The 24,949-nt window shown below is 54.4% G+C and overlaps 1 protein-coding gene across 3 annotated transcripts; it reads right to left on the reverse strand.

Moving 5' to 3' along the window:
- Window positions 1-1,818: 1,818 nt before the first annotated feature.
- On the reverse strand, window positions 1,819-14,954 carry CHRM1 (cholinergic receptor muscarinic 1). Of its 3 annotated transcripts, none has more exons than XM_066251792.1 (3): window positions 14,535-14,954; window positions 13,995-14,051; window positions 1,819-4,797 (listed from the first exon to the last, which is right to left on the reverse strand). In XM_066251792.1, exon 3 carries the CDS (start codon window positions 4,719-4,721, stop codon window positions 3,339-3,341), a length of 1,383 nt encoding a protein of 460 aa, XP_066107889.1. In that variant the 5' UTR covers window positions 4,722-4,797; window positions 13,995-14,051; window positions 14,535-14,954; the 3' UTR covers window positions 1,819-3,338. The 3 variants fall into 3 exon arrangements, with proteins under 3 accessions (XP_066107889.1, XP_066107888.1, XP_066107890.1); XM_066251791.1 differs by having other exon boundaries at window positions 13,995-14,087; XM_066251793.1 differs by lacking the exon at window positions 13,995-14,051.
- Window positions 14,955-24,949: the final 9,995 nt, after the last annotated feature.

The raw sequence follows: 24,949 nt of genomic DNA on the forward strand, positions 1-24,949 counted from the left end.
TTTGTGTCCCAGTGCTGTCCACAGTGCTGTGCTCCTGCCAGTACCTGGACGGCCTGTTCTGTCCACCTCTTCAGTAGATTGCCCCTGCCCACAGTTCTAGAAGTTTCCTTTTCAAAGGATTCTGGGAGTCCTGACAGCTGTGTGTGGAGTGAATCTCCACTCCTTCTCTCCGCAAGGGTGTAGCCCCCACCTAGGACCTCAGACCTCTAGGCCAGCATTTCTCAAACTTTAGCCTGGTCACAGTCACCTGAGGGCTTGTTGAAACATATGGCCGGGTCCCACCCCTATAGTTTCTCATTCAGTAAATCTGGAATGACCCTAAGAACTTATATATCTAACAAGTTCCCGGGTGAGACCGATGCTACTGGTTAGACCACCGTGCACTAAAGGGGTACCGGAGCAGGTCTGGGTTATCCAAACCTTGCGCATTCCAAAGAAAAGGTTGGTCCTGCCTGGCGCCTGGGAGGTAACTCCTGAGCCTGGGAGAGCCTGCCTGGTGAGAGTCTTTGCTCACCTGGAGGCCTTCAACCATACCAGATAGCAGTCTGTGCTATCAATGTGATTTATAGCGGGCCATAGGCCACATGGTATCAATTTAACCTCTGGAGGGTGTGAAGATTAAGTAACAAAGGTCAACCACATGTCCATGAGCAGCCTCCAGCAAAAACCCTGGGCACCAAGGCTTGGGGGAGCTTTCCTGGTTGGCAACACTTCATGCATATTGTCACACATCATTGCTGGGAGGATTCAGTGCTGTCCCATGACTCCACTGGAAGCTTGCGCCCGGTCCCTGCTGGACTCTGCTCTATGCGCCTTTATCCTTTGCTGATTTTTTTTTTTTTTAGATTTTATTTATTCATTTTAGAGAGAGGGGACAGAGAGAGAGGCCAAGAGAGAGAAGGGAGGGAGGAGCAGAAAGCATCAACTCCCATATGTGTCTTGACCAGGCAAGCCTGGGGTTTTGAACCAGCAACCTCAGCGTTCCAGGTCAATGCTTTTACCTACTGCACCACCACAGGTCAGGCCCTTTGCTGATTTTAATATGTATCAGTTAAAACGTCAACCTGAAATGCTGAGGTCTTTGGTTTGAAACCCCAGGCTTGCCCGGTCAAGGCACATATGAGAAGCAATTACTATAAGTTGATGCTTCCCGCTCCTCTCCACCCTCCTTTTCTCTCTCTCCTCTCTCTAAATAAATAAATAAATAAAATTTTTTTTACAACGCTCTATCCACTGCGCCACCGCCTGATCAGGCTAAAAAAATATTTTTAAAAGTATGTATCCTGGCCCTGGCCGGATGGCTCAGTGGTAGAGCGTCGGCCTGGCGTGCAGGAGTCCCGGGTTTGATTCCTGGCCAGGGCACACAGGAGAAGCACCCATCTGCTTCTCCACCCCTCCCCCTCTCCTTCCTTTCTGTCTCTATCTTCCCCTCCTGCAGCCAAGGCTCCACTGGAGCAAAGTTGGCCCGGGCACTGAGGATGGCTCCATGACCTCTGCCTCAGGCGCTAGAATGGCTCTGGTTGCAACAGAGCAACACCCCAGATGGGCGGAGCATCGCCCCCTGGTGGGCATGCCAGGTGGATCCCGGTCGGGCGCATGCGGGAGTCTGTCTGACTGCCTCCCCGTTTCCAACTTCAGAAAAATACAAAAAAAAAAATAAAAAATAAAAAAATAAAAATATGTATCCTTTCACTGCAACAAACTTTATGAGCTGTTGTAACAGCTTTGCTGAGTTTCCGTTTGTCCACGTGGATTAGTCTGCGGGCCGCACAAAATTGTTCGGTGGGCTGCATGTGACCCGCGGGCCGCGAGTTTGAGACCACTGTGGGGGATCACCGAACTTAAGGGTAGACTTGAGGACCTGCAATGACAACCACACTTCGAGAACTCCTACTGCCTGGAAGCCTGGTGTTGCTTTGTGGGGTAACCTTGAACAGTCTCCCTGGGTCACTGGGCCTTGGTGTCCCCATCAGCAAGTGGGGCTGTGGAGCAGTTCTGTCCTCCCTGGGCATGTCCGGCAAAGCTGCATGTGGCAAAGCTTATGGAGATGCTGGCCTGCGGGCAGGGGCAGTTTAGTCGTCTAACTTTTCTTCTGCAGGAGCCTGGTCTAGCCATCACAGCCATATTCACCTGAACCGGGGGCCCTGAGGTGCTGAGGCCCTCAGATTGTAGTAGATCTAGCCACCCAGTGCTGCCCCTCCTGGGACCACCATCAGGGCAGCGGCCCACATTCCACGTGACTTGGGCCCTCCCTGCCCCATCCTGCCCGGTTCTAAGACTAGGTCCTTGATCCAACACAGGGAGGAAGGACCCTTAGCATCCGCTGGTTATGTGGCTTTATTCACAGACTCAGCACTTGCTGAGGATGAAAGGAAAGAAATCTGGGGCCAGGCTGGGCCTGGAGAGAAGGGTGGCTGGGAGGCCATGCATGGGTGGAGCTGGGAGTTCACAGGAGAGAACCTGTTGGCTGGGCCACGCCTGTGTGGGGCGGCCGGAGGCAGGCAGCATGCAGGAGGCCTGGCTAGGTCCACACAAAGCAGACCTATCCAGGCAACGGCTGTGAACCAAGGAGGGGCTGCAGGTTTCTCTGGGGCGGAGTGTATAGGTGTGAGGCTGGACAGCAGGCACCCGCGCCCCTCACTCCCAGGGGAATGACAGAGTGGGACAGTCAGGACACCTGGTGCCTGGTCCTGCTGCTGCCTAGGGACTCGATGTGTGAGTAGCCAAGCTGGTCCCCTCTGGTGCCATTGTCCTACTGATGCTTGGACATTTGCCTTGGGGTGGTCCACATAAGGACGCTGAGGACATTGGTAGGGAGGTTGGACAATCCTGGAGAGTGTGCTTAGGGCCCAGCAGAGCGGGCCGTGCCTGCGGAAGGAGGGGATTCCCAGCCAGGGGCTGGTCCCTGTGAACCAAGCTTCTCTCTCAGTGTTTGGTGCCAGCTCCCATCACAATTCAGGCCAGCCAGGGGCCAAGGAAGACTGTAATGGTAACCTTCTTTCTCCGGCCCAGCCCGCCCTGCTGGCTCTGACAGACTTCCTGCCTAAACGCAAACAAGGAATCCAAAGGCCGGATCCTCCTCCCAGGCCTTCTTCCTGGTGAAGAGCCCATTCCCATCCAGGGAACAGAAAAACCAGTTCCCCGAGTCCACTCCCTGCCTGGGAACAGCAAAGTGTGGAAAGTTGGCAGGGTCTCTCTGCACTGTCCAGGAAGGTGACCTCGGGCCTGGGAAGCCTGGTGAGGACGCAGCAGGGCCCGGGGTCTGCGGTCACAGCCCCTGCCTGCTTTCTCCCGGACTGTCCCGGGCCTGGGGTGGAGGGAAGAGGGCGAGGGGGCCATCAGCACTGGCGGGAGGGGGTGCGGTGCACAGAGCCGGGGCGCTTGGGAATCTTGCGCCAGCGCCGCTTGTCCCAGCGGCAGAGCAGCAGCAGGCGGAAGGTGTCCCGGAAGGCTTTGTTGCAGAGTGCGTAGCACATGGGGTTGATGGTGCTGTTGACGTAGCACAGCCAGTAGCCCAGCTCCCACAGGGTCTCGGGAACACAGTCCTTGCAGAAAGTGGACACCAGCACCATGATGTTGTATGGTGTCCAGGTGAGGATGAAGGCCAGCAGGATGGCGCTCAGGGTCCGAGCTGCCTTCTTCTCCTTGACCAGTGAGAAGGTCTTCCTCTTGGCCAACTGCTCCTTCCCGCGGGGCTTCTGGCTCTTGCCTGTTCGCTCACGTCCCTTCCGAGTTGGCCTCTTGACTGTATTCGGGGAGCTCCGGGGGGGCTGCTTGGCAGGGGCCTGTGCCTCGGGGTCCACCATGGGCATCTTGATCACTACCTCGGGGCCCGGCTCCTCACCCTCTGAGGACGTGAGGGACTCCATGGAGCCTTCATCCTCCTCCTCCTCCTCCTTCCAGCTGTAGGCCTGCAGCAGCCTGGGGGCCCGGCAGCAGCGACAGCAGCGCCCCGGCGGGGTGTCCGGCGATCCCTCAGCCCCTGGCTGGGACCGCTCTGAGCTGCTGCTGCTGCCGCCCCCCTTCCCCGGCGTCTCAGAGCCCTGCAGGGCCGCCAGCTCGCGGGCCCGGTTCTCCGTCTCCCGGTAGATGCGCCAGTAGAGTGTGCACATGACCGTGACGGGGAGGTAGAAGGCAGCCATGGCGGTGCCAAAGGTGATGATGGGCTGGGAGAGGAACTGGATGTAGCACTGCCCGGCCAGCACTGTCCGCTCCCCCACCAGGTACTGCCAGAACAGGATGGCTGGGGCCCAGAGGATGAAGGACACCATCCAGGCCAGGCCGATCATCAGGGCTGCCCGGCGGGGGGTGCGCTTGGCACGGTAGCTCAGGGGCCGGGTCACGGAGAAGTAGCGGTCAAAGCTGATAAGCAGCAGGTTCATGACGGAAGCGTTGCTGGCCACGTAGTCCAGGGCCAGCCAGAGGTCGCAGGCCAGTGTGCCCAGAGCCCAGTGGCCCATGAGCAGGTAGGTGGTATAGAGGTTCATGGAGAAGGTGCCGATAATGAGGTCGGCGCAGGCCAGGCTGAGCAGGAAGTAGTTGTTGACTGTCTTGAGCTCTGTGTTGACCTTGAAGGAGATGAGAACCAGCAAGTTGCCTGTCACGGTGGCCAGTGACAGGAGGCCCGTGGTGATCCCAATGAATGCCATTTGCCAGGGACCCTTTCCTGGTGCCAGGACGGTGATGTTGGGGCTGACCGCGGGTGGGGCTGAGGTATTCATGGTGGCCAGGTGGGGCTGATGGGGAAGCCCCTTCCTCCAGTCACACAAAAGGACTTCCTCAGGGGGAGGTCAGCACCTGGAAAGAGAGGACACGGGCTTTGGGTTGGGCTGCTGGATGCCTTCCATCGCCTGCAGTAGAGGGTGCCAGGCACACAGCCTCCGCCCTTCCAGAACTTCAGGCCAGACAGTGTCGCCCTCCCTGACTGGCTGGTCCCTTCCTGTCCTGGTGTCCACACACAGTCATTTAGAACGCACGTTCCCAGCCATGAATGGGTTTGCCGGAAGCATGGGGGAGGGGGCGGCTTTGGGATCCAGAGATCTGAGTCCTCATTCTAGCTTCACCATTCGGACTCCAAGCCTCAATTTTCCCTGTGGGAAATTGCTGCTAATCCCTGTCTTGCTTAACTCATGTGGCAGGGAGACGGGCTTCGTATATGGTACTGCCAAATTTTCAAAGCGTTTCACTCAATTTTATTACAGCTCTCATTTACTGAGTAGTTACGACACAGCAGACACAGTGCTAAGCACTTCACTGAATGATCTGATTTAACTGTAGTAGATCTCCTAGAGGAAGGTGTCTTATGATCCCCATTTCACTGAGGCAACCATGGCTGCAAGGCCTGGTCACCGTGCCAGAGGTGGGGAGGATGATTAGAACCCACGTCTCTCTCTCTGAGCACGTGGAGCTCCAGGAGGACAATTCCATTAAACAAGGAGACAGGAGAAGGCAGGGGAAGGCTCCAGAGAAGATAAGAGGAAAGAGATTGGAGCAGAGGGGCGCTGTGTGATGGTGCGTGTCTGTGGGTGTGTGGGGGGGGGGTAGGAGGAGAAAGAAAGAGGGAGGGAGAGAGAGCGTGAGGGTTGGGCGATGTTTGGAGCTGCATGAGACCCTCTATGAGGGCAGCAGGGAGAGCTGTGCTGGCCCTGGACACTCGCTTGGTGGCAGAAGCTCCTCAGTAAAAGCAGGCAGCAAGAGCAAGGGACTCAGTGCCCAGCTGAGCGGGGTCTGGCCCCAGATGGGACTTGAGGGCCTCTCCATCTCCCCACGCTGTTCCTGGGCTCCAGCTGAGTGGCGGGGGGGGGGACAGCAAGGGGAGTGGGAAGAGCAGCAGATTTTTCTTGAAGCTGGAGCCCAGCCCAGGCACCAAGTGTGGGCAAATGGAAAAGCCAGGACCCTCCTGGTCAGGCAGGAGGAGCCATGGCGGAGCCGTGGCCCACGGCTGTGTTCTGGCAGGTCCCTCCCTGTTCCGGGCCTCAGGCATCCATCTGTCCTACCTGCAGCTGTGGCTTCAGGGGCTGAATCATTGGGAAAATTCCAAGGGAGAGATTTTGGGCAAGGACCCACCAAGCCCCAGTGTTCCTGGAAATCCAGCTTGTGACAGAGAGAAACGAGTGCTATGCCAGCGAGAGGGTCACCGCCTAACAGATGGCCTTGAGGGGGAGCGGCTGTGACAACGTGTGGCCCCGAGTGCGTGTGGCGCAGGGTATCTTCACGGCTTGTGGGGAACTGTTGGTGTGTGAAAGCGATCCTTCTATGTGGAGAGGTCAGCGTGTGACCCACGAGCAAGAAGGACTGTGGCTGTCCATGTTTCCAGGACAGTTTACACATGAGGGGGCACATTGGATATCTTGACTGAAGGACCGGGACTCTGGAGCTAGACTGTTTGTATCTGAGTCCAGGCTACTCCATTTATGGGGTGTGTGATCTCCGCTAGCAACATAACTGCTGAAACATGGGGATAACACTAGTCCCTAGCTAACAGATCAAGGAATTACTGTGAGGCTTAAAGGAGTCAAGAGATATAAAATGCCTAGAACAGCTCTGGCATCCAAGGTCCCCATTGACTCTTAGCTTGTGTAGCCGTGAGGGCCCCGTGCTGTCTAGAAGCACCTGTTTGGGCCTGACCTGTGGTGGCACAGTGGATAAAGCGTCAACCTGGAAATGCTGAGGTTGCCGGTTCAAATCCCTGGGCTTGCCTGGTCAAGGTAGATATGGGAGTTAATGCTTCCTGCTCCTCCCCCCTTCTCTCTCTCTCTCCTCTCTCTCTCCATCTCTCTCCCTCCTTTCTAAAATGAATAAATTAAAAAAATAAAATAAAATAAAAAATAGAAGCACCTGTTTGGTCATCAAGGATTTCTAATACTATGACAACAGCAGCTAGTGACAACAGGGATCATTGCTGTTGCTTAGCGCTCCCTGAGTGCCAGCTGCTGCTCAAAGTGCTCACGTGCCCTATTGCAGTTAATCGCAACAGGGAGCCTACGACCAAGGCACTGCTCTTCTCTCCATTCTACAGATTAAGAAACTGAGGCTGAGAAAAGTAAGGGAATTAGCACCAGATGCACGAGTAAGGTAGAAACCAAGGTTTGAGGCCAAGCAGTTTATTCCAGTGAAACTATAAAAATTAGTGGTCGACCCTGGGGCCAGAGTTTGCCAATTTGAATTATTTATTGATTTATATTAATTAAAAAAAATTTGTTGATTTTAGTGAGAGAGGAAGGGAGGGAGAGAGAGAGAGAGAGAGAGGAATATGGAGCTGTTCAGTATGTGCCCTGAGCGGGGATCAAGCCAGCAACTTCTCTGTGACGCTCCAACCGAGTTCTCTGGCCAGAGCTGCCAGGTTGAATTTTTAAAGAATTACACCGAAGTGCATCCTCCTCCTTTAACCAAAGCCAGGCGCTGTGTGGGATGCTGGGTGCACACCGCCCTTGACAAGCCCTGCACTCTTCTTGTTCCTCTCATCCGAACCCAGTGCTGTTTAGTGTCCACTGCAGAAATGGAACGACTGAGGCCCAGAAAAAGGGGAAAGAAGCCATCATGCTGCCCAAGGTTTCCTGGCTCCTAGATTGGGTGCTTCCCAGCCCCCAGGCCCCAGGTGCTTTTGAGCAGCTCGGTACCCCCAGGGACAACCTGGACCAAGTCCTGAAAAGGCTTTATTAGAAGAGGAGCCAGAGAGGCCCCCCCTTCCCCAGCTGCGGGGCGTCCTGCACGGTGCAGCCTCCCAGGCAGAGCTGAGTGCCCATCCCCCGTTGTACCTGGTCCGTATACACGTATACCGCAGGGTGAGGACTCAGCTGAGGGAAGTGAGCCACTTGTTTTGGGAGCGAAATTTAAGGATGGGCCCCAAAACTCACTAATCAAGGAAACAATAGTTTAATGTAATTTTTTTAAAGATGGAAATTAAATCAAAACCACCGTAATCACATTTTAAACAAAGACAGGCTCCAACCCTGCACTTGCACAAACACCCCTACTAAGGTGACCAATCGTCCTCCTTTAGGGAGGACAGTCCTCCTTTTGTAAGTTCTGTCCTCCTTCGAAAAGTGTCCTCCTACATGTCCTCCTTTTTGATGTTGGAAGACTAATCTGTGAATGTCCGTATTTGATCTATGCAGAGTCGATCCATTGCGTGTGATATGACATATTTGTATCTAAATGAGTACTTTTTTTCTTACAATTATTATTAAAAATTAATTGGCATGTAAGCATAATTACAATATAAAATATTACAAATGTTTTTATTATGCATTTATCAGATTATAGTGTATTATTGTTGCAATGAATAAAATGTTTCTTTTATTTATGATATTGTTTTCTTCAATTTATTTTTGACCTCCTTTTCATTGTAAAAAAGTTGGTCACCTTACTACCACCCATGCCTTGCCCTACCTAGTTCTGGTCCTGGTTCCAATGGAACTTTATTTACAAAAACAGATGACCCACCTGTCTGTGGGCTGTTTTTGCTATTTGTTTTCTAAAGATTTACTAGAGTATTTATCTTGATGAGGGAGGTGTTGGGGTTTTTTTGTGTGTGTGTGGTGCCCTCCTTAAATTTTACTCGGAGGGGAGCACCACACTCACCTCACCCTGACTCTAGCATTGACCACAGCCCTGGCTCCCAATCGCCAAGCTGTCCCTTCCTAGCCTTGTGATCACCAGCCATCACTTAATCCTTCCTTTACCGGCTGCCCCGCATCCCCCAGCTGATGCGGACTATAGCATCCAAAGCCCCGGGCTCTCGGAAAGGACACTCAGGTAAAGGCCTCTGTAGTTACTCCCTACTCCTCCTTCTGAGGCACAGCTCAACCCCTCTGGCCTTGCCCCTTCCCCTCCAGACCCCAGGCACAGCCCCTCTCTCATCCACCCACACTGCTCATTTGTTCAGTGGAGGAGTTGGACCAGCCGGGCGTCTCTGAAGATTTTCCAGGATTCTGAAACTAACATCTTAAGACGATGAACAGAAAGGACCCAAGTCCCCGATCTGAGGCTGCAGAGGCTGATGGCTCACTCCTTCTCTCAGTGGGGGCTGGAATGACATCTCGCCGTGGGAACATGGCCTCCACTGCCCATCATAACCGTGGCTGAACTCTTGTTGGAAACTAGCTAGGACTTTGATGAATTTAAAAAAGACTTCAGGCCCTGGCTGGGTAGCTCAGTTGGATAGAGCATCATCCTATATGCCAAGACTGTGGGTTCGATCCCTAGTCAGGGCACATACCAGAATCACCCAATGAATGCATAGTGGAACAATAAATCCATTTCTCTTCCTTCCTCTCTTTCAAATCAATAAAATAAATAAAAATTAAAAATAAGTAAATAAACAAAAGCTTCAGAATGGGGTAACTGAGAGAAAAATTGGTCCTTGAAAGCGAAGAGGCTAGGGTTCCCCTCCTCCCAACTTTCTCACTGTAATATTGATAACCACCACAATTAATCACCTCCTGTATGCCTGGCAGTTGATGGATGATATTATCTGCCTTAATCCACAGGCCACCACAACAAGGGGTTCTTAGCTCTGTTTTATGGATGAAGAAACGAGGGGGGTGCTGAGGGACTCTGCCCGGAACCTGTGGGCTCCAAGGTCTGCATTCGTCCTACTTGGCTGACCTCTGAGCTATGGGGACTATGGACTAAGGCCTCTCATCTGGGGCAACGGGCACGGAAGGAGAAGAGGAGAGGTTTCTGGACCCCCCCCCCCCAGGCGGGGGCTTCTAAGCTCCTGGGATGCAGCGCAGCTGTCAATGACTCTGCTTCCTCCACAATCAGAAGCGGGCACCCTCCCCCAGACCCCTCTGGGACAGTGATTTGCTCAGATTTTGGAGGCCTGCTCTAGTCCTTATTGTGTGGCCAGGGGTGAGTCTCTTTAATCCTTGATTGGGGGCAACTCTCTGCCTGTTCAAGGCAAGGTGGTGGTGTAAAAGAACCAGGCTTCCCGTGATTGTGGCTGATTCCAATGGGTTTAAACCCCAGGCTGAGAGTCAGGGCGCCAGGGTTCAGCAGCCTCCAGAATTTCTGCAACGGAGAGACTGGAATGAGCCATCTGGTTGAAAGGGAGGCTGGAAGCTGGATTTGCCTAGAACATTCTGCTGTGAATCATCCATGGGGCTCAGAGTTAGTCGATGGGGCTGCAGGGCTGGGGGTAGCTTCCTACAAAAAATCCTTGAGGACTCTCTTCTGCTTAGCTTTAAACCTTGTCTCTGCTCTTATCTTGCTGTGTGACCTTGGGCAAGTCACTGTCCGACCTGGTAATCCTGTAGGATGAGTGGTAGTGTGTGAGGGTGTGTGCATCACTGAGTAAGAGTAAGAAGTGGTGGCGGTGAGTCGATAGCTTTGTGAGGATGGGTCGGGACTGATCCTCTGAGGGTGTCCTGTCTGGGCTACAAGAATTTGACAAGGACATGGGGAGGTGGGGAAGTGATTTTTGCCTCCACGACTGTGGCTTCCTGATGGAGGTTATTGGGAACTTTTTTTGTTGTTGTTCCCCTTATTTATGCGTTCATTGGTTTACTTCCTGTATGTTGTGCCCTGACTGGGGCTTGAACCCACAACTTGGGGTATTGGGACGACACTCTGAGCTACTGGGCCAGAGATTGGGAGCTTTTTTTTTTTTTTTTTTGTATTTTTCTGAAGCTGGAAACGGGGAGGTAGTCAGACAGACTCCCGCATGTGCCCGACTGGGATCCACCCGGCACGCCCACCAGGGGTCCATGCTCTGCCCATCCGGGGCGTGGCTCTGTCGCCTGGGGCAGAGGCCAAGGAGCCATCCCCAGCGCCCGGGCCATCTTTTTGCTCCAATGGAGCCTCAGCTGCAGGAGGGGAAGAGAGAGACAGAGAGGAAGGAGAGGGGGAGGGGTGGAGAAGCAGATGGGCGCTTCTCCTATGTGCCCTGGCCGGGAATCGAACCCGGGACTCCTGCATGCCAGGCCGATGCTCTACCACTGAGCCAACCGGCCAGGGCCAGAGGTTGGGAGCTTTTAATAATATTATTAATATTATCATAGCAACTGGTATTTACTGACTGCTTACAATATACCGGACATGGTTGTAAGCACTATATATATGATTTAATTGACCCATTATAACTCCTTGTAAAGTAGGATCTGTTAACCTCAATTTGTAAAAGGAGCAATTGAGGCTGGAATCTTAAGGACCAAACAGCTAGTTCATCAGCAATGCCACCAGGATTTGGATCCAGGCAGTCTGCCTCTGAGGCAAACCTCCTGGACCCCTACCCTTACTGCTCTTACGGGGGTGGGGGGCTCAGCAGCCTCCTTGTCCACCTAGACAAGCTTGGCCAAATCCTAGTTTGAATCAGTCAATAGCGAGGAGTCAGTCCTTCTTTTAAGATCTGGCTTGCGCGTGTGTGTGTGTGTGTGTGTGTGTGTGTGAGAGAGAGAGAGAGAGAGAGAGAGAGAGAGAGAGAGAGCCTGTTATCTGTCTGTGTGATGTATGATGACAGTGCCATAGGAAGGGGGAGGTATAGCAGCAGTAGCTCTCTGAGAGGTAGGGCAGGGGCTGTGTCTGCCTCATTCACTGCTTTATCCCAGTGCTTGGCACACAGTAGTTGCTCAATAAACATTTGTGGAATAAATACATGAATGTACATGGAGTCATCTTGCTTGGCCTCAGGCCCAGGGGCATGAGAATGTGCGTGCAGGGCTCAGGACCAGCTCCAGAGCATGGGCCCTCTGTTCCCTCCATTTCTGTTTTTCCTCACCTGCCAGGTCCCTGTCCCCTGGGCGAGGCCCTGCCTGATTTGAGAGCACAGGGGAAGAGCAGTCACACATATCCTCATCTGTGGACCAGGAATGGACCAAGGAAACCCTGCTTCACCTGCTGCCGGGAGGTGGAGGGAGGAGATAAGACAGGCATGGGCTTGGGATGGAGCCTGTCTGCGTTAGAGGAGGAAAAAGTCATCCTGAATTCAAAGAGTTAAGGGATGAGGTCAGAGCCTCTAGCCAGACTCTTGACTGACAGCGCCCAGGACAAATCCCCTGGGGTTGGGGATCTGGCCGGTGAGAGTGAGAGGAAGGGGGAGGGGGAGAGGGAGGGGGGGGAGAGGCACTGGGGGAAGCAGAGCGATTGCTGCTGCAGGAGGGATTCCTTAACACCAGGGTCTCAGAGTCTTACCAGTGGCTGAGGAGTGAGGAAGGGGAAGCAGAGACTGGGGCGGGGGGCACTCCTGGCTAGAGGTTCAGGAAGGAGGAGTGAAGCCATCTTGTGATTCTGGGCCTGAGAGCCGACAGAGCCCTGACAGGGCAGAATGGGCAATATTGGGGAGAAGGAGGCACGGCGGAGCTGCGGGGCTGGGCACTGGCTCCTGCACAGTGAGGGGGGCCTCCTCCTCTGGCTGTGTCCTGCCTGCCCTCTTGTCAGGCTGTAACCCAGGGGCCAGGCAGTGGGAGGTGCTCTCTCCCCAGGTTAACTTTTCTCCAAAGGTAAATCTCCCCCCATTAAAGGTGCACAAAACTTCCACCTCTGCTGCCTGGCCTTGGGAACAAGGGGGTGAACAGATGGAATTTACAACAGTCTCCGGGGGAAGCGCCGTCTAGCCCCGGGGAGGGCAGCCATCAGCGAAGTGCTCACAAACAGCACTGTTGAGCTGGAAGAGGAGCGTCGGCCCAAGAACCACTGCCAGCTGCCCTCACTGTGCGTGACCTTAACCAGCGGCCCGACTTCAGCGGGACCGTGCCAGAGGCCAGCCCGCTGGGCAGCGTTGGCAAGCGGGACTGTAGCCCTCTCTCTCCCGGCGGCCTCAGGAGTGCTGGGCCCTCACCCTCTTCTCCGCACGCCCCTGCTCCCCACTCCTGTGCTCCCTGCTCTCCACTCCTGGGCTCCCTTTCCCGTCTCTTTTCTTCTCTCTCCCTCCCTCCCCATCCTTTAGGCATCACCATGGCATCACCGCTGAGCAGAAACCCAGTGAGGAATTCACCCACCTCTCCCCAGCGCCACCGCCACCCTGGAGCCTGAGCTCCTGCCTCGCAGAGCTTGTCTGTCGCTCCCCAGCTCCCCAACCCCATCATTTCACTCAGGCAGGTGGGAATGTGGCGCTGGGGGTGAGGAGAATGGGGTCCACACCCCAAATGGACCCCTAAATATCTCTTCTGTGACCACAAGCATGTCCCTTCCCCTTTCTCAGCCTCAGTCTCTCCGCCTGCACAATGGGGAGGTTCCTTTCTAGCTCGGATGCGACCTCTGCCTAATCCCTTATTGACACCCCAGGGTCCTCTTTGTGCTTTGGGATTCAGCTCTGCGCCCTCCCAGGCGCAGGGACCCAAGAGTCACATCTTCTGCAGCCCCGTTCGCCACTTCCTCCCCTGCCTTCTGTAAGGTAGTGGGGATCACAGTGATCACAGTTCGCCTAGCCACTTCCTCCCCTGCCTTCTGTAAGGTAGTGGGGATCACAGTGATCACAGTTCTCCTGGCGGCTGAGGTCAGAGGGCAGAGAAGTAGCTCTCATCTGACAGCTCAGCGAGCAGCTGATTACCCAGGGACAGAAGACTGTCCGGCGGCAGGAGACACTCTGACTCATTCCGGCCAGTTGGTCATGGCCTGGGTCAGTCTGGGTGGAGTTGCAGGTATGTTTCGTGGGAAGAGGTGGAGCCCTGTCCACCGGTTTGATAACACTGAAGCAGCAAGGTCTAAAAGACCCAATGAGAGATGACCAACGCTCTGCAGCTGCCAGCTGGGTGCTGGCTATTCTGCAAGAATCAGAGCTCTGGACCCCCAGCCTACTGCACGTTGTGGAGTCTGGGGACGCGGGTGGGTACCTGGCATTGGTGCCCATTAGTGTACATGCATTACCAGAACGTAGGACTGAGACCTGCCCTGAGGGAGCCCAAGGTACTAAGAACGCAGGGAGTGCCCTCCGGCCCCCTGCACATGTCAGCACCATGTTCCCTGGCCAGCGTGGCCATCCATGGCTCGTTCGTCCCAGGAAAGCCCTGGGGCTCTTGGCCTGCTCTCCTGCTGGCTTCTGGCCCATCACCCACCTTGGCGTCCAGCTTGTCCATCTGGGCAGCAGCCTGGTTCAGTCCATCTTGGGGGAGCTGAAGGTGGATGGGGGTGGTGGGATTCAGAATTCCCTGAAGGAGGAGAGGAGGGGTTCTGGGACTGGCACCCCAATTCAAGGGGTCAACCTCCCACAGGACGCTAATGGTAAGGGCTGCTCCCTGGCCCCTTGCCCTTCCCACGCTGTCCCTGGGGTTCTGGAGGCTGTGCCTGCTGTGTGACAACCTCATCCCTTCTGAGCTCCAAGTCCAGTTTTCTAAGGGTGTCTCTATCTCCTCCGCCAGTCGAACCTCAGAAAAACATCAGGTATACCCACTCAAAGCCAGGGGACAGGGCATTTGGAGCAGCCAACGTCCAATGCTGTAGAGCCCCCTTGGTCTCAAACCCCTCCCTGTCCCCCTTCTTTCTCTGGGGTCCATCTACATTTCCTGGAGTTTTGGTCCCTACCTTGATCCCAGGAGCCTGCTTCTCCAGCCCCCACCTCGGTGGAACCCCTTCCAAACCCTTTCAAATGTACTCACCATGGGGCTGGAGAGGGGTCTGTAGGGTCTTCAACCCCACTGCTTCCCAGGGGCTGGTGGTGTCTCCAGGGACCCAAACACCTGGCTCCTGGGGGGAGCTGCGTCCTGTGCTGGCAGCCGGAGAGGCACAGCCAGTGATTGGCATGTCCCACCCCCTGGCACGCCAGCCTGGGGGGGGGGGGAGGGAGGAAGGGAAAGAGAGGGAGGGAGGAAAGGAAGGGAGGGGAGCTGGAGGGAAGCCTCAGGCAATGTCTGGGGTTGGACTGGGTCCTGGAGCATGCCCCCCTCCTCCACCAGGGCCCCCAACTCGAGCCCTGAGAAGGAGAGGGGAGGACATGAGGAAGATGAGCCCAGAAGGCTGAAAGTCCAGAACGGAGAGAAGGCGGATGCAGGGAGACAAACACCCACACCCACTGCACACAGACGCGGCGGCACACATGCACACACCCTCACAAAGGCACACTCTGTTTCCTTGGGCTCCTTCCCCCACCCCGCCTTAGCGCCCCCAACCCGCACGCACCGTGCCCTGACATGCACGCCCCGGGACTCACATGCCTCCTTCCCTCACGCAAGCTCTTCCCCCTGCACATGCCCACGCACCCACCCACCCACTCAGCCCCACACCCTGCTCTTCTTCCCCGCTGCGAAGGAGCTAGATTCCTTCTGTTTGGAAATGACACATTGGGCCTCATGTGAGAGGTTCCAACTTGGAACAGACCCAGAGGGCTGGCGTACCCACCCTGGGGGCTGAGCAGACGTGCTCGTGTGCTCGTGTGCCGGGCTGTGTGCTTTTGCACCTGTTCTTGCTGCCTAGCCCAGTGAGGGCGGATGTCTGGTTTTCAGGGATGAGTTGGGGGGGGGGGGCTATGTGCCCGCTCCATGCTATGCTGAGTGCCTCACACATGTGTCCCTGAGTACATGTGTCATCACGCAGCCTTTGGAAATGCAGGTGTCACCTGTTGGTCTGGAGCCAGGGTACGTGTGTACACGTGTATCTGTATTCGGTGTGTGTCTGAGTGTTGCCCAACTGTGGAACTTGTTAATTCTGACAAGTGAAGCAGCTTCTATCTCCCTGCCTGCTCCACCCCCAGCTTCCACTTAGAAGACAGACAGATAGGCAGACAGACAGCTCTCCTCCCTGCTTGTCAAACTCTGTCTCCCGACTCCCACTCAGGACTCACAGGTGTGTACCTGGGAAATGACAGACCTGCCCTTCCTCTCCACCTCCCTTAGCCCACTGCCTGGCCAGCCTGCACTACCCCACACCCCTTCGCCATTTGGATTTGTGTTGAATTTCCTCAGAGATAGAATCCCTCATTCCTGGGGGCCCTTTGCCATAGAAACTTGAGTCCTGCACTGCCCTCACCTGGCCCTTGAGACCTCTTGGGAGCTGACCAGGGAGGAGAGATAGGAGGCTACTGCTGGGGTGCTGTGTGCTTTGCCCCACTGGGCCATGCTGAAGCCCTGGGGTGGAAGGGCCAGGATCACAAAAATTAGGGGATACTTCAAAATGAATATGAAGCATTGAAATATCCCCTAATTTTTGTGAACAGTATATTATCCCCATTATGTAAATGAGAAAGCTAAAGAGCAGAGGTGTGACTAATATGTGGTGGGCGAGTGTTTGGACACAGGTCCCTTAGCTCTAAGACTAGGAAGAAGTCCAGTTGGGGGTTGGGACCCGCCCACCACTTTCCCCTGCCCATTTCTCCACCAAGCACCTCCTCTCAATTCTGACGCTTGCTCGAGGGTAACCTGGGGATGGAACCCAATTGCCAGTGGAGGCCAGTGGAGCAGAAATGAGTTCTTGAGGCTTGGCCAGCAAGCACAGGATGCCGGTGGTAGGCACACGTGGCAAGTACATGTGGGGGGATCTTTGCTTCTCAAAGCCTGCGGAGGCTACAGCAAACACCCAGTCCATCTCTCTTCTGAGGCTGCGGAGATAGTGCAGCTTGGCTAGGAATCTGAGCATCCCCTCCCATCCCTGATCAGCCAGCGGGTCAGGGGTGGGTCAGGACTCGACCAGTCCCTGCCCATGGGCGCGGACTCGGGCTGCCCCCTGCTGGGCGATCCTGATTTGCCGCTGCAGTTCGTGCGCGCCGAGCTGTACACGTGGCTGAGTGTGGGGGTGTTAGGCCTCCACGCTCAAAATCCATTTCCGAGTCTGAATCAGTCTCTCTTTGCCCCCTCCCCCAATCTCCTTGGTCTCTCTTTTCTCTTCTCCCACCGCCTCTGCACACGTCCCTGTAGAAATAAAAACACTTATTTTGTAGGCGGGAGAGGAGGGTGTCCAGCTTCCCCCTGCCTCCTCTAGAGTGCCTCTCTCTGTCCCAAGCGGTTACCTCTTTAAGGCCGTGCAGCTGCCGGGGCCAGAGAATGACCCCCCTCTCCCACCCCCACTAGATGACTTCCTCTCTGCCCAGGTCTCCATGGCTAGTCCCATGGCCAGATGGGGAAACTGAGGTAGGAAGGGAGAAGGGAGATAGGGCTGGGAGCAGCTCTCCCACCCAGTTCTCTCACCGCCCCCGCACCCGCGCCGGATTTAGCCACGGGGAGGCTGGGAACATTGTCTTTATTTTAAGCCGCCGAGTGCGGCACGAACGCGGCTGCTCTCAACAAAGGGCTTCTCAAAGCAGCGGCAGGAGGCGCACGTGGAGGTCGGTCCCTGCCTCCCGCAGCGCGACCCCTCAGCCACCTTGAAGCGGCCAGGCCTGACCTCAGCCAGCTGTCTCCTCTCTCGCCGGGTGGGACCCGGGCTGGCGCAGGACACTTGGGTCACCGCTCTTGCCAGTTGCTATTTTTGGTCGCTTGGTGGAGCATTCCCTCCTCTAGGCCACAGAGGGAGCACGGGGTCTTCCTGCCATTCTGGCTCCCTCTCTCATCCTCCCCACCGTGGAGGGGTCGGGTCGGGGGTGGGGGGTGGCAGCGAGAAGCTGCCCTAGGTGCAAATCCAGTTCTGTCTCCTTTCACTTGAACCATCCTGGGCAAGTTAGTGGCCCCCTCTAGGTCTCAGTTTCCTCAAGAGTGTTAGTGGGAGGTGGAAGCACCCCTCTGACCGCCTCGTCTGACAAGTACGTTTTGCATGTTAAACGTAGCACTGGCGTTTGCTACAAGGAAAGCCATTATTGTTGTTATTTATAACTCGCAATGAGCACTTACTATATGCCAGGCGCTGCTAGGTGCTCTAAATTCACGAACTGGTTTGTTTCAAACAACTCTCTGAGGGAGGTTCTATTGCCATTTTACAGATGAATGCATGTGCAGACAGCGCGCACCCCAGGCTTCCCGCGTGGTGCGCGCGGTGCGCGCGGTGCGGTCGGTGTGCCTGACGCCATCCTGGAGCTGCGGTGGGAGTGCGAGTGTGTAGCCTGCGGTTCCAGGATGGCAGAGACCCTTAGAACAGCATTTTTAAAACTCGGGGATCCTAGCTGAAGGCCGCGGGGGATGAAGGAAGTGAGTGCCCTCCATGCTGTGAGCTCGCATCTTCTAAGTTTAAAACGCTCAGCCTCGGCTTGAACCCAGGTCAGAAGGTGAAACCCAGATAAGCTTGTCACTCCTCAGTGCTGTTTCCTCAGCCCTGGGAGAAGGAGGCTGGAGTGGGCGATTCTTCTCTCCCCCACCAGACCTTTGAAGCAGAGCTTGCCGGTTCTCAGTTCCGCGGGAAAGGGCGCGGGTTGGAGTTCTCACCTGCCTTGGAGGTGACCTTCATCCAGAGCCAGGGAGGGAGACAGCTGGTCGTCCCGAGGGTATCCCTTCTTTCCCTCTCTTTCCCCATTGCTTTAGGCCTTCAGCCTTGCTTTTCCTCCACCCACCCCGACGCTGTGGATGACAAGAGAGACCAATTCCCAGATTTAAAACAAGACGCTAAATTCCAGGTTGGGTCTGCAGATACAATAGGTCTAGTAAGGGATGCCGGGAGTCCCATCCGCTGATTGGCCGGGGCAAAAGTAGTCACAACAGAGGCATCATCTTGGGACAGGAAATTGAGTTTTCTGAGTCTGGTTCTGAAGTCAAGGGTGCGTGGAAACACTCCCTCCACGTATCAGCGCATCAACGCTTTAACTCTCGGGCAGAGTTCTGTGCTGGGAGCCCGGGGGTAGGGAGAGGGCCTGGGAGTAGCCTGGCTCCCCCACCGGGAAGAAAGGGTGTTTAGGGTGGCTGGGAGCTAGGCGTCTGGAGGGGCCTGGCCCAGGACGTTGCGCTCCCGGGCTCTTACCACACGCACCCGCAGCTCAGCTGAGTTCCAGAGCGCCCGGAGTGGGGCGTGCTGGAAACAGAGGCAAGGCATCCTGGACTGTGGGACCCCCCGCAGCTCAGAGCTGCATTCCCATACAGAGTCCCTGAGCATTTTCCATCCCGCCTAGGAGAGCAAGGTCTTGGAGTTCAAGTTACTTGCTGCCTGCCGCCTAGAAGTTGGACGCATCATGGACTTAAGACTGAAAGAGAGGAAAAGGTTGCTTTCTTCTGTGCAATGGAGGCAGATGCTACCTGTTCAGATCTCTATGGCCAAAAACAGCACGAAAAATCTGATTAGCAGCGCCGACTTTGATTCTCTTAGAGGTCATTGGACATTGGGCCCTCAACTTTTCCCCCACATGGTATAGGCGTCTGGACCCAGGACTAGGCCCCGTGTGAGACTGCTGGAGAGAAGTGGAGGGAGCTTTGGGCGGGAACTTTGGGCCAGATCCGGGACCTGAGGTCCGAGTCCCAAAGCTTCTCCCCAAATTTCCATGTCAGAGTCTGCGTGCCCAGGGAGTGACAGGGTGGGCAAGACCCATTTGGGGGTCACCTGACTCCAGACCCGTTCAGTTTGCTTCCTTTCCTGGTAACATTCCATCCTTCCATTCCCGTGGGCGTCTTGTCCTCGAGTCCCCACCGAGGTGAAGACCGAAGCTCCAAGCCCACGACGACGAGGAATGGGGCCAGGCCGGGCGAGTGGAATCTAATCCCCATCGCTTTCCCATCACCTCTCGGTGAGATCCTCGCAGCGGCCAGGCGCAGCAAGTCACTGGGTGGGCAGGGCACTGCCGCTCAGCCTTCCGGACTGCGACGTCGCGAACATCTGAGCTTCTGATCGCGGTGGTCAGCGGGCTGTTCGCGGTGATTCCAGCTGTACCCGCGGGCCTCCGCACCTGCCGCCGCGCCCCCTTTCAGCAGAGAGCTAGGCGGCCGCTAGGGGGCGCGGCGAGAAGCCAGGTGCCTGGGGCTGGGGTGTGCCGATGCCAAAGGCCCATTTTGCTTCTCAGATATAAGAAAAATAGGACGGCCTGACCAGGCGGTGGCGCAGTGGATAGAGCGTTGGACTGGGATGCAGAGAACCCAGGTTCGAGACCCCGAGGTCGCCAGATTGAGCGCGGGCTCATCTGGTTTGAGCAAAAAGCCCACCAGCTTGAACCCAAGGTCCCCTGCTCCAGCAAGGGGTTACTCGGTCTGCTGAAGGCCCGCGGTCAAGGCACATATGAGAAAGCAATCAATGAACAACTAAGGTGTTGCAACATGCAATGAAAAACTAATGATTGATGCTTCTCATCTCTCTCCATTCCTGTCTGTCTGTCCCTGTCTATCCCTCTCTCTCTGAAAAAAAAAAAAAATAAACCACCATTACTGTGGAACCGGTGGGTGTTTAAAAAAAAAAAAAAAGAATAATAGGACGTATTCCTCCTTCCTGCCCTGAAGTGCAGGTCTTTTGTTGGCAGGGCTGGTGCAGATCTAACTTTCAGAAGGAATAAAAGCTGGCTGCCCTTCACTGAGCGCTTACTCCTGCCCGCCGCGTTCCTAAGCTCTGTACGTGCACTTCGCCATTTAATTCTCTAACAGCTCCACGACGTAGGCATAACTGATACCCACTTTACAGATTGAAAGAGGCCCAGAGAGGTTAGAGCCGGCCTCTTCATAATTTGTAAATTTTGCCCCCGGCTTGGACCCTAACTAGCTGAGAACCCTCTGGGCCATTAGTGTGAGGAAAGGGTACCATGGGAATTTGCTAAGCCAGTGTCTGCTGTCCCATTTATTTAACAAACACATAGCCCCAACTATGTGTCGGTACGGTTCTCGGTGTTTTATAAGTTTTAACTAGTTTAATTTTTATAATAGCCCGACGAAGTAGGGACAATTATTATCCCTATTTTATAGATGAGAACATTGAGGCCCTGACCACTAGTAGGTGCCAGAGCTAGGCCAGTTGAGTTCTTCTTCTTCTTCTTTTTTTTTACAGGGACAGAGAGAGAGAGTCAGAGAGAGAGAGGGATAGACAGGGACAGACAGACAGGAATGGAGGGAGATAAGAAGCATCAATCATCAGTTTTTTATTGCGACACCTTAGTTGTTCATTGACTGCTCTCTCATATGTGCCTTGACCGTGGGCCTTCAGCAGACTGAGTAACCCCTTGCTCAAGCCAGCGACCTTGGGTCCAAGCTGGTGAGCTTTTTGCTCAAGCCAGATGAGCCCGCGCTCAAGCTGGCGGCCTCGGAGTCTCGAACCTGGGTCCTCGGCATCCCAGTCCAACGCTCTATCCACTGCACCACTGCCTGGTCAGGCCAGCTGACTTCTTCTTTTTTTTTTTTATAATTTATTTTTTATTTATTTATTCACTTTAGAGAGGAGAGGGAGACACAGAGACAGAGACAGAGAGGAAAGACCGAGAGAGAGAAGGGGGAGGAGCTGGAAGCATCAACTCCCATATGTGCCTTGACCAGGCAAGCCCAGGGTTTTGAACCGGCGACCTCAGCATTTCCAGGTCGACGCTTTGAGAATGCTGCGCCACCACAGGTCAGGCCCAGCTGACTTCTGATCACTGCTTTTGCCCCTATCCTAAAAGTCTCCCAAATATCAACACCAGTGTATTCACATCGCCTCCCCGCACCCCCAATCCCCAGCGCTGGACTGCGGAGGGTAATCAGCCTTTTTGCAGGGGTCTGAAGCCCCCTCCCCGGCCCCCTTGGCGCCTCCTGCCAGCCTGACAAGGGCAGGACTGATGAGTTTGAGCGGACCTCGGAGGCCGCCTGTTCGCTCTGCCGGCCGGCGCTCGCATGATTAACAGTGTACAATCGAGTTAGGGCCCGAGCTCCGCGGCCGAGGCGGGGGGAGGGAGCGGCGCCGGCGCCTGCGGGCTAGAACTGCCCTCTCCCCGGGGGTCATCAGGGGTTTGCTGGGAGCTGGAGCTTCTGAGGAGTCCACGGAGGGTCTGTGCCAGCTAGCAGCTAGCGGGCATAGGTGACATGTGGTCCTCGGAGCGGGCACCAACCTTCCTTGCTCTTCTTGCCCTTCTTTCCCTTTCCACAGAGGACAGGAGGTTCAGAAAGGAAGGGACTGGGGGGTGTTAGGAGGAGGAAGCCCTCTCCTGAAGGGCCACGTCCCCAAAGAAGGTGGTGCCAAATGCAGGGAGGGAGGGAGGGAGGGAGGGAGGGAGCCAGGCTGGGTCTTGGTTTTGGCCTGTGGGAAGCAGTCCTGCCTGGGCCCTAACTGCCTCACTTCTGGGATCTGAATCTCTATTTCTCCCAGGCTTGGGTCCTGCTTGGGCCCTAACTGCCTCACTTCTGGGATCTGAATCTCTATTCCTTCCAGGCTTGGGTCCTGCTTGGGTCCTAACTGCCTCACTTCTGGGATCTGAATCTCTATTTATTCCAGGCTTGGGTCCTGCTTGGGTCCTAACTGCCTCACTTCTGGGACCTGTATCTCTATTTCTCCCAGGCTTGTGGACCTCCCAGTGGTGAGCACATGCCGGGCCTGCCCTAACCTTCCTGCCACCAACAGCCAGTGCGGATAAACCCAGGCCCATGGGGAGGACGCTCTGCCAACAGAGCTATCTGGCCAGGGCAGTCAGTCCAATCCCCAGTCAGGGAACATACAGAAACAGATTGATGTTTCTGTCTTTCTTTAAAATCAATAAAAAACCAATAACCAAAAAGCAAAACCCAAAACAAAACTGTTGTAAAGTACCCGTACCCCTGATGCTGAAATGTACTGTGCCTCAATTCTGCCGGTTTATATAGAGACACCAAGTCCAGATGAATTTTGGGAGTTTTATTAAAGGAGGAGATTTATTAAATATGTCGGCCGCTTATAGCTTACATGGGGCAGTCTGGAAGCCCAAATCATGTGCCCCCCAAATATTTCAGGGGCTGCTTATATACCCTTGATCACACATGGCTGGGGAGAGCATGACATCATGGCATAAGCTTACATTTGTTTAGGGGATACACAGAAACATTAAGACTTTCAAGGTAACACAATCAAAGATGTTTACAAATCTTTTAGGGTTCATCTTTCCTCACTAGCCTAGAGGTAAGTTACTCTCAGGATTCCAGGAAGGGGGAGGAACTACAATGGTATGTAAATCCTGTCTCCCATTGAAAGAGAAGAAGTTTCTCAGTTAACCTTTATTTTAGATTTAAAACTAAATGACCCATTGTTCTTGCAAGTCAGAAACTTCTACATTCTTCTCCCTCCCCTCCTCAAAGGAAAGACAGGACAGGAAAGCCTGACCTTGCCTCCTAGAATATCAATATTAATTTTTCAGCTTTTTGGTACCTTACAATAAAACAAACAAATTAAAAACAGAAGACAAACAAACAAAAACTAAAACTAGAAAATGCAGTCTGAGCTCAGCCTTCTTCATGGGGATACTTTGCTTCCATGGCCTATACAATTCAGGATTAGACTTCCAGAGTTTTCAACCAATAGTTACTGTTTAAAAACCACACAGTGCAGCCCACTGTATGTCCTACTTCCTCCAGATTGACAATGCAGCCCCATCCTAAGGGAACAGTCTGGAGTCTATGCCCCACACTGTGCTCAACACTGAGAAGGGAATGGGAGAAACCAGATCCTAGAAGCCATGGAGTTGATGAGCTAGTTGAAGAGACAAGATTATTTTAGGAAAGGTACCAGGGCAGACCAGAGCCCATGAACACTTTAAATAAGAGAAAAGGTGAGGAGAGATAGAGCACTGGTCAGTGAGAACTGGCTCCGGTGGGGAAGGTGTTGGCCTGCCTGGAGGGGAAGATCTGGTTCCAGATGTATCAAGTATGACAGGGCACCAGTCCATTTGAGTCAAGTTGGTGGCCCAGCCTAGAACCCTGTGGGAGAGAAGGAGCCATGGCTTCACTCTCAGCCTCAATCTACTCATCTATAAATTGGGTGGGGAAAGATGCAAAGATGGAGACGGTCCCAAAGGACTCTCCCGGCTCTGATGTTCTGAAGATGGGGGCAAGGTCAAGACTAAGGGCAGCTCTAGAAACAGACCAGGAGCAAGGGCATTCTGGCAGGTACCTGAGCATTGGGTCTATGGTGGCACATATGCCCTCGTCCCTGTAGAGTCATGCAGTTCCTTCTCCCTGCCTTGGGGCTGAGGCAGTGTGTGCCCGCCTCTAGAAGTGGTGGTGGGGGAGCAGGATGCATAAGGTTTTTCACTGCAACTATAAGATAGCCTTGAATGGAGCAGAAAAAAATGGCATGGAAGGTGGAAGCGCTGTGTGTGCGTGCACATACATGAATTCTGCTCTCTGGGTTCAAGTGTAGGCCCTTTCTTTCTTATTTAAAAAAAAAATTTATTTATTTAATTAAAAAAATTTTTTTTTGTATTTTTCTGAAGCTGAAAACGGGGATAGACAGTCAGACTCCCACATGCGCCCGACCGGGATCCACCTGGCATGCCCACCAGGGGGCGACGCTCTGCCCCTCCAGGGGGGGGGGTCCCTCTGTCAAGACCAGAGCCACTCCAGCGCCTGGGGCAGAGGCCAAGGAGCCATCCCCAGCGCCCGGGCCATCTTTGCTCCAATGGAGCCTCGGCTGTGGGAGGGGAAGAGACAGACAGAGAGGAAGGAGAGGGGGAGGGGTGGAGAAGCAAATGGACGCGTCTCCTGTGTGCCCTGGCCGGGAATCAACCCGGGACTTCTACACGCCAGGCTGACGCTCTACCACTGAGCCAACCGAAGGCCAGGATTTTGAACCGGCAACCTCAGCATTCCAGGTCGACGCTTTATCCACTGTGCCACCACAGGTCAGGTGGCCCCATTGTTTCTTTATTTTATTTTATTTTATTTTATTTATTCATTTTAGAGAGGAGAGAGAGAGAGAGGGAGAGAGAGAGACAGAGAGAGAGAGAGGAGAGAGAGACAGGGGGGAGGAGCTGGAAGCATCAACTCCCATTATGTGCCTTGACCAGGCAAGCCCAGGGTTTCGAACCGGCGACCTCAGGATTTCCAGGTCGACGCTTTATCCACTGCGCCACCACAGGTCAGGCATTTTTTTTAAAATTACTATAGTTTTTTAATTTAATTTAATTTTTTTAAGGTTTTTTTTTTTAATTCATTTTTAGAGAGGAGAGAGAGAGAGAGGGAGAGAGAGAGACAGAGAGAGAGAGAGGAGAGAGAGAAGGGGGGAGGAGCTGGAAGCATCAACTCCCATATGTGCC

The sequence above is a fragment of the Saccopteryx bilineata genome, chromosome 1 (assembly GCF_036850765.1).
Source record: "Saccopteryx bilineata isolate mSacBil1 chromosome 1, mSacBil1_pri_phased_curated, whole genome shotgun sequence".
Taxonomy (NCBI): domain Eukaryota; kingdom Metazoa; phylum Chordata; class Mammalia; order Chiroptera; family Emballonuridae; genus Saccopteryx; species Saccopteryx bilineata.